The sequence below is a fragment of the Apteryx mantelli genome, chromosome 3 (assembly GCF_036417845.1).
Source record: "Apteryx mantelli isolate bAptMan1 chromosome 3, bAptMan1.hap1, whole genome shotgun sequence".
NCBI lineage: Eukaryota > Metazoa > Chordata > Aves > Apterygiformes > Apterygidae > Apteryx > Apteryx mantelli.
In genome coordinates this window covers 46434297-46449978 of record NC_089980.1, presented here as the reverse complement: position 1 = coordinate 46449978, position 15682 = coordinate 46434297, and the positions used below count along the sequence as shown (strand labels likewise).

Below are 15682 nucleotides of genomic sequence, written 5' to 3'. Positions count from 1 at the left end.
GTCACTGTCACGCTCGTCACTGACATTACACAGTCTGCTCACCTTTGTGTGCATTACCTTCACATCCCACAGGTGAGTCCACTGTCACCTCCAGCCCTGGCTGCAAGGACAAGCACCTGGAGGACAGTCACATCAGGAGTTTCACCTGAATCTCAAGCCAGGTCTCTGATTCATTAGACCTCTGATGTGCTAGAGGTGACTGCTACTGCTCAGACAGGGGACTGTGTCTTACCATATGTCACTGCCATCACTGTGCTGACTCTAGCAGTCTTGTACAGTCTTGAGCAGCACCTCTGGGCCCCATGAGCACTCCTTTCCAAGCCAACTGCCTTGCTCCTGTTTGCACACTCTGTTCCCAGAACTCCTGGTTGCTGACACTCCCTAAATGTCAGTTAAGTAAGAGGCTAGATGCAAGCCTGCTCCACTTCCCTGCAAGATCTTCTGGTTGGCAGGCAACTTTTCACACTGTCTTCTGGTTCCAGTAGCAGTTCACTCACCTCATGAATGCCAGTTCTGCCAAGGACACACTACAGGACCCTATATGTGGTGTTGAACCACTAAACTTCAGGGGAAAAAAAAGCAAATGGAATGCTAGGATGCTGTCAATAGAGAAATATTAATGAAACTGAGCAAGGTACTGGTAAGACCTTATTGGTTTGCTGGAGCATAGTTTTGGTCACCCATGTTCAAGAAAAATGAATTAAAACCATGACATGAAGAGAATGACTGTTAGGATGAACAGAAGAAGAAAAACTGCATCTTACAAGAGTTAAGAAATCAGCAGGTGAGATTATGAACATATCAAAAGGATCCGTGGAATACCCAGCAATTTTTTCCTCAGTGTACTCTAACACATCTTAATGCCTTTCCCGATATGAAAACCTGTTGCTTATTTACTCTGCAAAACAAGTTGTGTTTTCAAAGTCTTACTTAGGGTGTTCCTTTTTTCCTGCAAATAATCTTGAGCTGCTCTTACTATCTGCTGGACAACTCCTGTAACTAGTAGCTGGACTGAAGGAGGATCCCATGTCAGGAGGAGTCGGTGAAGCACGCTCAAGAGTTCAACACCAAGGAGCTACAGTAAAACAAAACACATATAAAAAAATGAATTGGGACTTAACAATTCCTAATGTTGCTTGCTTATGATAAGCAAATGCTTTTCTAACATAAAAATAATTACACGTTTTGTAGATGAAAGATCAAGACCTATGAAAGCTAATTGTTACAACACACTAAGAGAAAGAACTGAATACAGTACCTGATCCTCTGCAATATGGATCCTAGCACAAGGTGAATCCAATAAAGTATGAAGTGCTTGTAAACATGATGTAACATGCTCAACAGGCTCTTCAGGTCGTGGGGAACAGAGAAACTGTATACTGACACCTGAAAAGAACAATAACTAAAAGTGTTCATATATAAAAAATAAAGTTTTCTTTTTAAATTTCTTCAAAATTTAGAAGGTTCTTAATATCTTCAGAAAGACATACATATTTCCCAATTCTGTTTTCCTTTAAAGGAAAAGAGTTTCCATGTATTAGAAATACTAGGACTGTATTCCCTTCCTCTTCTGCATCCTGTTTCCCAAAATTCTGGCCAGAAAACAAGTAAATATTGACAGCCAGTAACTTAGAGGATTGAACAAATCAATGCTTTGTTCTAAAGATCTGTAAGTTAGAATTCTGAATTTTTCAATTGTAAGTTGAGTTTTATTTTACTGAACTCATTTAAACATAAAAATAACCAAGATAAAGCTAAGCTTCAAGAATGCTGTATACAAAGTATACATATAGCACATAAAACCAGTTTTAAACATCTGTATATCTGAGCAATCTGTTGGCATCCCTCAGAATATCTGACCACATTCACCACTAAAAGTTGTTAGATAACAAATTGAAACAGGAAGTGCCACCCAAAGATGAAAAAAATGGATGCAAAAGCTAGTCCACGTGACTTGTCAAATACCAGTCTCTACTGAACTGTGCTTTTTCTAAGGTGGGTATTTTAATTAATCTTATAGCTTTAGGGTCTTTGAAAGAACAAAACTCTACAGATAATATTTTGTGTTATCTGAACTTTATTACAGCACAGGACAGCACCTACTCCTTTTATTCTTCAATTATATAAATAAACCAGTTATAAAACTAGTTTATTTAAAAAAAAAAAATCAATCAATAGAAACACTGTCAAAGGTTCCGTCAAAGCTATAAAGAACATGGGAGGCAGAGAAAGAGAAAGACAAAGAGACAGAGATATTTCCAAACTTTAGTGTCCAAGCAGACATGTGATGCGTTTGCATTTTAAATCATCTAGATTTCACACAAAATATCTTTTCTTATTCCTGTAATGTGCTGGTACAGAACTCTAAACTCATAACTCTTACCCAAAATTAAGTGCATTCGATCTTTGTTTATCTCTGGCAAAGATTTAGTGGTCGGTGGAGTTCCAGGTATCTGGTTAAGCATTATAGATGTAGCACGTTTCTGTGAATTAGGCACTGCTGCAGCAGCCTCTTCTGAAGACTCAGAAGCATTAAATCCTGTACTATTTAGCCAAAGTGCCACTGCATGTAGTATGGGAGCCCAAGAGTTTCGATAATGCAGTCTAGCTGTGTCAATTGTCTCTGGAGTGTAAAATGCTCCCCCTGTTAAATTAGCAAAGCAAACGTAAATTCTGAAATTCTCTGCATATAAAAACAAAAAGCACATACTCTACATTCATCACTGTATCTGCTCTGGGTGCGTCTGACCACATACATATTCAGATGTAACCCTTGTTACTGACAGTGCATCTGAATTCTCCATGCAAATAAGTAACCTTAGTATTTCTCATAAGAAATTCCAATGGACATGATGGATTAGTAAGCAGAAAGCAAGAGGGCAGGCAAAGACATCAGGTCTTGCAGCACTTTTCATACAGAGCACTCTCAGTACATTGCTGAGTTAAGAATAAGACAGTAGCTACTCTAATTTCAAGGGCAGACTATGCTTTTCGTATAATAAACATCAACATCTTTTTACATTTAATATCAAAGTATTAGAAGTAACTGAAGTATTCTTATTTTGGCAAAAACGTGGTTTTAATGATCTATGATCATAGTTCAGATACAGAATATCTTCATTGTAGACTGCAGGAAAAAAAACACTGAAACTTTAAAATTTCCACCTATACATAATGAGAACGTATGTTATTACGTACATATTTTCATAGAAGAAGAAAAAAAAAGATGTCTACCAATAATTTATAGAAAAATTTTAAAATCTCAAGCAAGAGTTTCATTCAATCCTTCATGACAACACAAAAAAAATTCTGTGCTTACCATCTGGTGGAAGCTGAGTAGCAAATTCAGCTGGTAAAGTTAAAAGAGCATAGTCTTTCAGTGCAGCTAACCAGAGACGGCTAAGTGCAGGCAGCTCTGGTTGTACAAGTGTTATCAAACTGTCTGGTGGCAACTCATCTAGAGCACCAAAATCATCATCATCATCATCTGTGCTCTTTGAAACACGCTTTGGTTTGGTCTCTGCTTCCTTCTTAATTTTCATGGCAACAACATACACCTAGGAGCAAGATAGATATGAAAATATAGGCTGTAAAATGATAAAAAGAAAAAAGCAGCCTTCCCCAGTGAAAGTAACAGATTCCATAAACAGACGATTCACAGTTTAGCCCCTGTAGGTCATAAATGCTATTAGATTTTTTTTTTTGTGGTGAAGCTCATGAAAGTCATCCAGAGAATGACTGGGTGGGGGGGGGAAGAGATTTGCACTACAATTACATTTTATTTAATATTTTTGCTTTTATTTCTACCAGTATGTAACATTTAGGAACATAAATAGCACTTTCCTAAAATAATCTGGCTGCACTTACATTTTTCTTTAAAAAAAAAAAGTGTCAATTTTACTGCTGCTCCGCACAGACAGATTTATTGACCTACGTTAAGAGTTACTAGATAATTTAGAATAATTTGCACTTTCTGGAAGTAGATTAGATATAGTGAAAATAAAGGTGAAAATGGTTTTGAATATGGGCTACATGAATATAAGAGCATATACATCTGTCTTTGACAGATGCTATGAGGGGCTAAGGAAGGATTTTCAAACATTTAGATAAATAACATGGAAATAATCAGAAATATCAGAAAGAATTCAGTAAAGGAATATTTTTAGAATAGTATAGAAATAAGTGTCTTCACACAACAGATGCTCTACTTCATATCAAAGCTGAAAATAACAGTACAGGGTGATTAACACTACATGGCTGAAGTGTTAATATTTTAATACTTTCAAAAGCAATTTCCAAGAAAATTTAATGAAAAAAATCCTTACAGTACTACACTACAAGAAACCAAGTATCATTTGTGTAATTATATGTAGAGCTCTATAGCACGCAAGTAACATTTTAGAAGCAAGGCAATGTAAGTATTGCTCACTCCACCTTTTGTAGATACTTCTAAGATTTCTGGTATTCCAGCCATTCCCCAACATCATCTACATTAAGCCCATAATTTATTGCCAACATTTTGAGAAATTCCTAGCTAATTAAATACAATATGGAACCACAGTATCTTTTAAGTGTTTTCTTTAATTTATGAGCAGTAAGATGAGAGGAAAATCAAAATCTGACGGAAGTGGGCATGTACTTTAATAAACAAAAACACAGTAGTGGGAAAGAGCAAACAAGCACCACTATAAATATGGACAAACAGGATGGAAAAACTGAGCATGGCAGAAAAAGGAATGGAGAAAGACATACAGAGGAATACATACAGAAAGAAAAGCAAGCAAGAAGGATGGCAGGTGTAAGGCTCACTGGCTGAATAGCCAGTGAGGTATGAGGCTGCTATTATGCTGCAAAATCTTTTCAAAAGTTTAGAGGTTTAATGGTAAATGTTTACCTCAGCCCATGCTTTCAGAACTGCAAGTTTTTCCATAGTAGTGGCACTCTCTCGGTAAAGCTGACTAGAAGATCCCTTTCCTGCTTGTACTTTATCCAGGGAAGAGACAAGAAGGTTGTGAACTCGGCGGAGATCATTCAGGTCACTTACAACCCCACTTCCTATCCATGTACTACATACCTAAACAACAAAGTTTAGAATCATTGTAAACTAGCAGGAAAAAAAAAGAAAAAAAAAACTTCATAAGTGAAAAATTTCTAAACCCAAAACTTAGTAGCTCTCTTTCTGCTTAACATTATGAATCCGAGATTTTCCTTTCCCCACCTCCCTGCACTGACAGAACTGCTCATGTGAGTGGTTACAAAGACTATATTTGTAAATTGTACTGCAATGGCAACTTGGTAAACAAATGGAAAATACATTGCACAATACTTAAAATAGGTTTTTAATCCTCCATAAATAGGGAAAATAAATTTTTTATTCCCTTCCCAAGTGTCTCCCAAATCATGCAGGTATGATTTGGTCCTCCCATTCATTTTGAACTACGTATCAGTCAGCAATCCGTAACAGTATGCTTTTTCTAAATCTACAACTCAAATAATGTGTTAAGGTTCCAGGGCAATTGGAGGCTTTCAAGCACATTAACAACACCTGGAAATACATGAGATAAAGCCTCTAAACAGCTGGGCTCTTACATGGAATGAACAGTATCACATCCTAGAAAGTTAATACCAGACACGAAGGACAGACAGTTGTGTCTCCCCACTTTTATTTTTTTCCCCCCAATTGATCAAAACAGGTACTTAAAATCCAAGCATCATACAGATCAGCTGCTCATGCCTTGTGCTATGCACTGGCATTCATCCTCCAAAACACATTCACGCCCACACATAAGGAAGGCAACAGAAGAATTTCATTGCAGCAGCTTTTTTACAAAAACAAAAAGTGACAAAGTCGCTCTTTATACAAATGAGCAGCTTCAATTGTGGTGGAGATTCTAGAGGGAAAGGGAACAGAAGCAAAAAACCCAGAACTTAAGAGTTCCACGTTTTCCAAACACTTTTTTTTTAATGGTATTCTTGGTCCTATCTCCAATTTATTCATTTATTTTGCTTTTAGAGAACCGATTCTATAAAAGCCTTTAGGAGAAGGGCCCCTCGTGGCCAGAATAATGAGTACATTTGAAGTATATACAAACTGGTCCTGAAGGTGCACTGGACAGGACTGCTGAAAATATATTTGTAACAAATCCATAATTCATTCACAGTTTGATTAAGACCAGCTTCATTTGTTCTGCTGGTCAAGTCAACAACTCTGTTTCCATAATGACATGCAAAACAATAACAATACCCAGCTCATTCAGTGCAGCTCGTCTCTACCTATGTCATTTCTAAAGAGAGAGTTAAATATCCAGACTTGATCTCCAACTATCCGATCCTGTAAGTGTTCCTGTCCACTTCGAAACTTGTTGAATAGGGAAGACTTGGACAACTTGGAAAGAATTTTACATGTTTTCACACAAACTGTCTCTTCATCTAGCTTTAAATGAACAAAAACTCTCCGTAAGGTAAAATGGACACCTTCTTTGATATGTATAATACCAAATTATACCAATATTTGATCTATGTCTAAAAGTTTTGCTGCCAGTGAGGAGTATAAAACAATAAAATCAAAGTCCTACTGGACCAAAATTTATCAGATAAAGCTCTCATGTATACAAAATTATCTTATTAAAACTGACATCTGAATAGATAATTAACTGCAGATTTAAACTACAGTAGTAGTTTAGCTGATTTAAACTACAGTAAATAGATGATTTAAACTACATATCTGATACAACGATAGCTATGTAGCTGATAGCTGATTTAAAACTACAGTAGTACAAGATCATACTAAAGAAAAAAACAAAAACCTTTCACTAAACTTTCACTGATGGGTTGTTACTATGACTCTAATGAGAATGCTGAGGACTTCTCAAATCTAAGACAGTCTTAATCTAAATAAAAGTATAAAGGTAAATCAGCATTAATCCAAAATAGTTGATCAAACTGAAAGTCATCTCAACAAATACATTAGCATCAGTCTCACTGTGCAAGTAAAATTTTCAGCAGCAAAAGCAGAACTGACATGGAGACATAACTAGTTTCAGAAAGACTAAATATTTTCTGATGTAGGTGCCAAAAAGGACTTTTGCACTTCTGAGCAACATAATATATTGCTAGGAGACTCTAAAGATGTTCCAGAAAGATCACAGCTCAGGTTTACAAAATTTTCCAGCTCTTTACTACTATTTACTACTATTTAATATTATTTTTTCTTCTGCATCTTTCTTCCAAAGAAAAGGAAATCGTACACATCAACTCTTAAAATGCATGAAATGTATTCAGTTTGGATTATGCCACCTGAATATGTTCCTCTGTACCTGGCAGGCCTTTGCAGTAATATCTGATGGAGTATCTTGGGAAAAAGCTGGCCTCAGAGCAGCTCCAACCTATTTGTAAGAAAAAAAAAAAATCTGACTAAAACAATTGTGACTCAGCATTCTTCTCTAACCTTCATCAAGGCTAAAACACATATACAAAATGAACAAAGACAGGATTGCAAATTTTGACATTCTAATTATACCAAAAACATATCTTTGTTTTTACCTAGCAGACATTTGCTACAGTATTCCTTAAACAAAAAAGTCCTCAACCAGTTTTTTCCTGCTTTCCCATTGCCTTTTTAAGTTTTGACTACCTTTAACTACCTGAACTACTTAGTAGCGCACCAGAAGACAATGACTTTTTGATAACCAGCAATGTGAAATCAAACATTTATAGTTGGATTTGCATTAAGTTCACTCGAATAACAAACACTGGCTAAAAAGACTTTAGGCACTCCTTCTGAGACAGTATTTTTCCTGAACCAAAAGGAACCAAGTCAAACAGACAGAAGCAATAGTCAGAGCACTATCAGAAGGAAGGAGGAAGAGAAAGGGAGAGAAAAGGATAAAAGCCTGTCTTTAAAAAGGATTTGCCAAGATCCTGATGGCACAACAGCAGAACCAGAGGAAGACAGATGCTTGGGAGGGGGGGGAGACGGAGTGTGCACTGGGGGGAGCTAGTAGGTGTGGAAGGCACAGGACAGCAAAAAAGACCAAGAGGAAATCAGTGCAATTGTAGGACTGAGTCCAGAGCTGGTCTAGTCGTTCTTGTAGACAGGAAGAAAAGGCCCCCATCTCGACTGCTCTTCATCTTCTCTTTTAATATATTTCCATATGCATGGAATATATTCCAGCATATAACAGATTAAAGATGCCATATTCCCCTAATTCTAATATGAAGTATCCCCATTCAAATGGATACTTCTGTACAAGAATCAAAAGGAAGTATTCTGTCACTTCTCCAAAGATCTTTCTACATACCAATGAACTATCCCAGACTAGTCTTAAGTGAGAATGCAGTCTAGAAACCACATATACTCATAGATTTTATAGCCTGATTAACATGCATCAGCAAAATACAACTGGTATGTTCCAAGGAAGACAAGACTGACAGAAAATTATATCTATATCTATATAATATCTATATAATATATATCTATATAATTTCCATCTATAAAATTAAAAGTGAACATAAATGTTCCCATAAGACTGAAAGAACACGGTCATTTCAAACATTCTCGTTTCCAAAGCAACAGGAGATCAATCACATTTTGAATACTGTTAGCAAAAAAACTACAATGCAGAGAAAGCATTTATTTGAAAAGAAAGAGGACAAGGTTCATAATATGATAGTCTCTGCATATAATATAGCACCATTAATTTCTCCAGCAGTTTGTAAAAATAGTAAAATGATCAAGAGGAGAACAAATGAGATCCTATTGCTTTAAGATCAGCTTTTGTTTTACTATCACACTATACTGTTTTATACATTGCTCTCATATTTATTACTGTGGGAAACGTCCCCCAAAACTGGGAAACGCAACCAAGTAAAAACCTGACCTTGCAATCATTTATCAATGGGATAAATGAAAATATTGAAGTCAATGGGACAAATCGTACATGCAGTTGTCTGCACGCTTAAGATCTATCCAAATAGAGAGAAATAGCAAAACTGATTACAGCTGGAAGCCAGTAAGATATGCAAAGTAAACAGAAAAATCTCTTTGAATTACACTATCCTAAAGTTTTAATCACTGTATGCAAACCTCAGGCAAAAGATGACTTTTAGGTGGGTCATGTAGTTAAAGTTGCAGTATTGACACTTCACTGTTAACTATATTGAAATTTTTAAAATCAAAGATAGAGGACATACAAGAGTTAAGCAACCCAACAAAATAAATTAATAATACCCCAAATAAATCTTAAATTGCCCAGCTCCCATTCCTATGTTTTTGCAGATTTCTCACTTAAACAGAAGTATATTCATTAATTACCAAGAAAACAGATTTATTAGGCTCACTCTGGAATTGAATCAGCATTCTTTTCAAACTCTTAATTCTACCAATGAATGTCACTGTTGCCAAAAATTAAATGTACCTTTTAATATTTGGCTTTCAAGTATCAATAGCTATTGATTTTTAACTTTGTCAGCTAGTAAATTATAATAAATAGAAAGAGATACAGAAATAAAATTTTAAGAGGTAAATAAAACAGTCTCTTCAGTACATTTTCACACATAAACACATCTCTTCACAGGTCTTTTGAAGTTACAAAATGTTCTCAAAGCTAATATTGGCATATTGGCATAAATACACAATTTCCTGAACTTATAAAGGAGGTCTCACATTAGCCTGATATTGCTCCAGTATCACATGGCCTGGAAACTCTGGCTCAGGAACCGAGGCAAACTTCTTGATAATGTCTTCAAGAGCTTGGAGACCCGCCATTCGTAGCTGGTTGCTGTGATCAGTCGCAGCCATGAATGCCATTCGAATAAGGTCAGAAAGATGGAGCACTAAGAAGTCATCTTCAAACAGAACCAAAACAACAACAAAAGACTATTAAAGGACTTAAAAGCTGACATATGACAGATATTTGTAACATTTTCCTCATTGATATGTACAAATTTAACCTATTCTTTTTCAAAGGTCTCCATTTGGAGTGTGGGAGAAGGCAGGCAAGAAGGCAACCTATTTGAAACAAAGTGAAATATGAGATATACAAGAGTTGCATTGAATAGAATATTTTAAATGCAGCTGAGGCAGCTTATAAGAAATTAAGATATTTAATAAAGCTAACTTTACTGCTTTTTTCCTCATATCTACAGAAAAACTTTAAGGCAATTGCTGTTTGAGTCCTATACTTATAGTGACCCCTGCTGATAAAGGACAACTTCGTCAAGCTTAAAAATCCAAAAACTGAGTATGCCTCTACTTCTCCTCCCAAAAGCTGCATCCAAGGCCATAAGTTATAGAAGAAAATATGCAGAAAAGAATGATATTTAATTCAATAACACTTCTGTAAGGGTTATTCTTTTCTGTTTTTATTTATTTCTCTCTTTAATTTCAGTTTTACGTTATCAGATAGTGTACAATTAATACAAAAATAAACTATTTAAAAACATAATATCCAGGGTGATTAACAAAAAATAAAAATCACAAATGATTAAGCTCTGGATATTTTCATGTCTCTAGGTTAAAAAATATATATTTTGTAGCTAAATTTTTCAGAGGCATGCCAGTAAGGAAACATTGAAAATCATTTAAAAAAATTAGTAAAAATATAGGTAATCAATAAAATAGATAATAAATTAGTAATTAGTTTTTAAAACTTAGTAAAATATAGGTAAGGTCTAACACTACTAGTTCGGGCCATCATAAATACTAGTAAAATGTAAATATTTTTGAAGTTGGGGGAGGGTTGTTGGGTTTTTCTTTTTCTAATAATACCAAATACACCAAGTTCACTTTAAATATCAAGTTCAGAGATACAAACACAAAGCCTTCATGAACCCTATATGGTGAAAGCAAACAATCACTACGCACCAGAACGAATATACATGGATGATCAAAGGACAGAAACCTCCCATTATCAGTCAGAGAAATGTTTTTCACAAACCATCTCAATTCTGATCTCAGTTAAGATCCTCTAAGTCATAAGAGTATCTTGAAAGCAGGAGCTTTAAAACTAATATTCTTCACTCTCAGGGATACCAAAATAACGAACTTAATAAAGCAACCGGCTTCATGTCATATTATCACTCCCTCCCACGTCCCTAACCCCACACCAACCCCACAGCAGTAATTACCTGGCCTTATCAATTCTTCTTTTCCTAGCATACTTTTGCTCTACAGGTGCTAAAATAATCTCTGAAGTCTAATTCATTGCTGTCCTTCAGCTAAACTCAAGGAAACTGTTCCCAGCTCACACTTAGCAAGAAGTTTGCTGCTTCTATTGCAAACTGGAGAAAAGGTTTGCAAATCCGAAAGATTTTTTTCCAAGTAGATCAGTCTGTCTGGAACAGACGTTATCTCCTCCAGCAAACCTCATCCTACGTGTTCATGCGTGCTAGAATGGTTACACCACCACAGTTTTATTGCCTTCTGCTGGACATAGCTTTTGTTTTTAACCATTAGCATGAAAGGACGTTCACCTTACTTTTAACTGCTTACATTTCTATCTCAGCTATGTAATCTTAAATTGTAAAGAGGTGTCAGAGAAAAGACAAAAAACAAAAAGACAAACATGCACATTATGTAATTACTTTGGGGGTTTTTAAGTCTGGCTGAACGGGCCATCGCCAGATCAAAGTGCGCCTTGTTTGCATTCTCACACAGCATAATAACTCGACACAGACAGTCAGCTGCAAACACACGAGTTGCCCAACGAGGTGCTACAGAAGGCTTGGATTTGTCCTCTTCACCCAGGGTGGTAAACATTGTGTCGTCATCCATCTCCTCCTTCTTCTCCGATTCCTCGTCCTTCCCTCCTCCCACGGGAGTTGCAGTGCTCATGTCTGCAACACAGAACAATTGAAAAAGAAGAAAAAGAAAAAAAAAAAGGCACCATTATAATCTGCAGACAGACATTTCAGTAAGGAAGTTGCCAGGCCTTTCTTTATACTCAGATTCAAAACAGACATTCTTCTGTAGAAACAGCAACATTTGGAAAATGTAGAAGGACATAGGAATATCAGTAAAAGGAAAGTTTTTCATCCCTAACTCTGGGCTATATTATCCTTTATTTGGTTTAAATGATATGAAATCAATTCCTGTAACATCAATTCTCCACAGATACCAACTATAACTGAATCCCACATCTAAGCTCAACTTTGAAAATTAACCTATTAAATTACCAATAAACAGGGTAAGGAGGTTACAAGGCTCAGAATCAAAGAATTAGCTTGGCCTTGAACTATTCAAGTAAAAAGCTAAAAGTCACATTAAATTGAAACAAAGCTGAAGTTCTGTGCCATGGGACAGATATACAGCTAAGTGGGCAGTTTATGGCACCTATAAATGTGCTTAATGTGCAAACAAAAATTCTTTTATTTAAATATGCCTGTGAGATTTCATTTCAGAAAATAACAAGACTTCAGGGATCACAGGAGGAAAAAAAGGACGACAAAAACCAACTCACCAAACATGGATATACATTCCTACTACTCAGATATGAGCACATGAAATCTCAGTGCCCGCTTGTAAATTAGCAAAATGCCAACATACTGACAAAAATCACTCTGGTAATAGCTAGAGGACAACAAGAAGAAATTACTGCAAGTGTAATCCACCCCAACTAAGGCATGCTTCTTAGTGCAAATGCAGGCAGCTGAAGAGCCAAGACACTCAATAGAGAGAGAGGCTATGACAAAGCAAACATGGGTGAAGCCAAGTTACAACAAGAGTGTTTTGAGAAAGCATCCAGGAAAACTTATGTGGCTGACCTGTAAATCTCCGCTTAAAAAGCAAACTAGATTTTGCTCATATGCCAAAGTTACTTGCATCAAAGAGTTCAAAATGAAATTGCTGGCTTACTAAAGTACAGCTGAAAGAAATGTATTTAAATATGGTTCTTTCAGAGATTTTTCAGCTACTGAAAAAAAAAAATCACAAAGAGGAGATTGGACAAACATGTTAATAACTTTAAAACCTATCCAACATGAAATAAGAAAAGGACATAACTTCAAACTCGGGAAACAAGAGGCCATTCTCACTAGGTGGATATATGGTAACTATATGGCATGAAAAAATCATTGGTAGCATTACTCATCAGTAAATGTAAAGCTGGCAACATCTAGAAAGAGCTTCAGGATGAACTCACAGGATGCCAATAAACAAGTATAAATGCAAGGGGAATGAGCAGAATTTGCGTCACAACCATCCTTAAAGCTGAAAAAACAGGAATAAGGTCTCTAAGGACAAAATCTTTGCAAACAAGTCTGCAAAGCTGAACAACAAGCAAAAAACTCCCATCACCATGGCAACCCATCATCACATCAGTAACTCAAAAAACCTCATGAAAGAAAGCTCAGAGCGTGACCAGCACTCTTCCTTCTGCACGGTCCTGATGTATAAAGGCTAAAAGAATATGTCTGCTTTTGCTAACATACTGAAAAGTCAGAGTAATGACCACATTGCTCCCCACTGGAAATCCTGCTTTATAAAGGACAACTTTTAAATCTTAGAAGAAAGAAATACTTTTAAAAAACGACCAAAACACTGACGACTTCCTCTTTCTGAGCAAGTTTTAACGCACCATCATCTAAGTTGTATACACAACACTAAGCTATAATACGTATCCCTGCTACGACAAAAGACAAGCTCCACAGAAGTATTGCCAGACAAGCCTAATACTAAGGACATACTGTCTTCTCATGTGAATACTAGAGAACACTTACCACTGGACGCTGCGAGAACATCCTTACAAAGCATTAGCCAGTGAGAAAGGTTTTCTACTGCCAGTGAAGAAAGCATATGTCCCAGAGTATCGTGGATATCGGAGCACAACTTCCGATCTGTCTCCCGATCCAACATTCCAAAGAGGACACCCTCGAGGCCCGTCTCTGTTATATTAACTCCCTGATGCCGGGAATGAATATCTCGCCGAGAACCAGCTCCTGGTGCAAAAGGATTAATATCTGTAAAATGATAACGAGGAAACTTAGGAAACTTTTCTGAAATCAGTAACTCAGTTTTAAGATTGGGAGTAACAAAGTAGAATTAGACATTCTGCATTCATGTGCATACAGTTCAGGCAGTGGTATATCAAGATGTTACAGAATTTCTTCTGAATTAGCATTAGAGTTTTTAATATAGCAATTCATTAAATTTATTTTCTGCAATGCAATTTTAACCTCCTAGGATTAATTAAAAAAAAAATCTATTTCTGTTCAAGGTACATATGAGGCATTTCTACAAAAATACAGAATAGCATTGGACTCTACAGAATCCTTTCAGAGACAGACTTAACTGGTTTGAGTTAGTACTAATATGTTCACAATTTTGTGTTCATATGAAGAAAATTTTGCTCATCAGCACTGCTGAGCCTTCCATTTTCAGAAGGAAATGATACACACAGGAACTGAAACAACCAGAAAAGCCCAAAGGCTGGCAGACATGCTGCTAACAGAATACATCACAGCTAGAGAGCTCAACCAAACAGCATACATTAAGTCCATTTTGAAAAGAGCAAGACCCAAAACAGGAGTACCAGAAAAACTATAAAATGTTTCCACTGTATGTACATTGTGCCTCCTTACTTGCTTGCCATTCTTAATGGGGCAGAGAAGTTTAATTCTGAGCTTTACAAAAGGTTAAGTTATAGCCATAATACAGGAGGCAAGTGGGGGTGTGGCCACAAGTTCTTGGAGCTGGAAGGAATATTTCTGGTTTTGTTTTTTTGAAGACAAACCACACGTGTGTGCGTCCACACACACACACACACACACACAGAGCTGTTACAGATGACCACATCAAAGAAATACTTACTGATGCTACTATTTTCTTTGTCTCCAGCATTTTTCACTAGGCTCATGGCATATTCACATACTTCTGCTGCTTCCCTCTGAGCAAGCTGTCGTAAACATGCAACTGCAGCCCGGCGAAGTAGCAAGTGGGAGCTGCACAAATGAACCTAAAATCAGAACCATTACGAGTGATTGAACTGCTGCATCCTCATTTCAGTAAATCAGAGCTGCTAAGGACTACCAGCATTCTCCTTTTCAATTATATATCCCTGTGTGAGCTGCTGGGTACCAAGCTCTACACAAAGTCTTTAAAGTTCACAGATAAGCACTTACGATATACAAATTTGAAAATAAAGCTGACATATCCAGAGCTGACAGCTGTTATCGGGCTAAAGAGATAAGAGCTTAAACATTGGAACTACAGCACCAGTGTGATTTGAAACTAATTATACATTTGAATCTGCTATACTCTTGAGTACTACTAAATACTATATACTACTACAGCTATAAATCATGTTTTTAAAAACACAAAAGCCACCAGCAGCCACACCACACATGACAGCTATCATTAAAAATTTCCATTTCAAACTTGTACCAGAATTTATAGCATAAATTTCAGTAAAGTGCCTCTCAATAAGAGAGTTTTCAGATTTCTTTGCTAACCAGTATCGGACTTCTAATTCCTTTTGAATCACCTCAAGTACAAGTAAATATTTTTCTTATAGAAGAATTGTGCATGATCCCAATTTTCTTGAGAGGAAGTAGCTGCACAGGGTACTGTATGTTTTTTCACAGTGGAGGAGATAAAGAGCACTCTTTAAGAAACTCTGATTCTTTATTTACCCTGGGGAATTTGTGTTTAATAAACTGAATACACATTTGCTTTTTCAGTGTTAGC

The 15682-nt window shown here is 36.4% G+C and overlaps 1 protein-coding gene across 5 annotated transcripts in view; it reads right to left on the bottom strand.

The window, feature by feature from the left end:
• The window catches only part of HEATR5B (HEAT repeat containing 5B), a 60483-nt gene that overhangs the window by 12969 nt on the left and 31832 nt on the right, over positions 1 to 15682 (bottom strand). For 3 of the 5 annotated variants that reach the window (XM_067293281.1, XM_067293282.1, XM_067293285.1), the window contains 10 exons: positions 14807 to 14951; positions 13717 to 13956; positions 11584 to 11835; positions 9665 to 9846; positions 7317 to 7385; positions 4895 to 5074; positions 3320 to 3557; positions 2384 to 2644; positions 1259 to 1386; positions 931 to 1075 (listed from right to left, as the gene is read on the bottom strand). In XM_067293281.1, the coding sequence (XP_067149382.1) occupies positions 931 to 1075; positions 1259 to 1386; positions 2384 to 2644; positions 3320 to 3557; positions 4895 to 5074; positions 7317 to 7385; positions 9665 to 9846; positions 11584 to 11835; positions 13717 to 13956; positions 14807 to 14951 (1840 nt within the window). The remainder of the gene's footprint in view (positions 1 to 930; positions 1076 to 1258; positions 1387 to 2383; positions 2645 to 3319; positions 3558 to 4894; positions 5075 to 7316; positions 7386 to 9664; positions 9847 to 11583; positions 11836 to 13716; positions 13957 to 14806; positions 14952 to 15682) is intronic. The other 2 variants (XM_067293283.1, XM_067293284.1) reach the window with 2 other exon arrangements.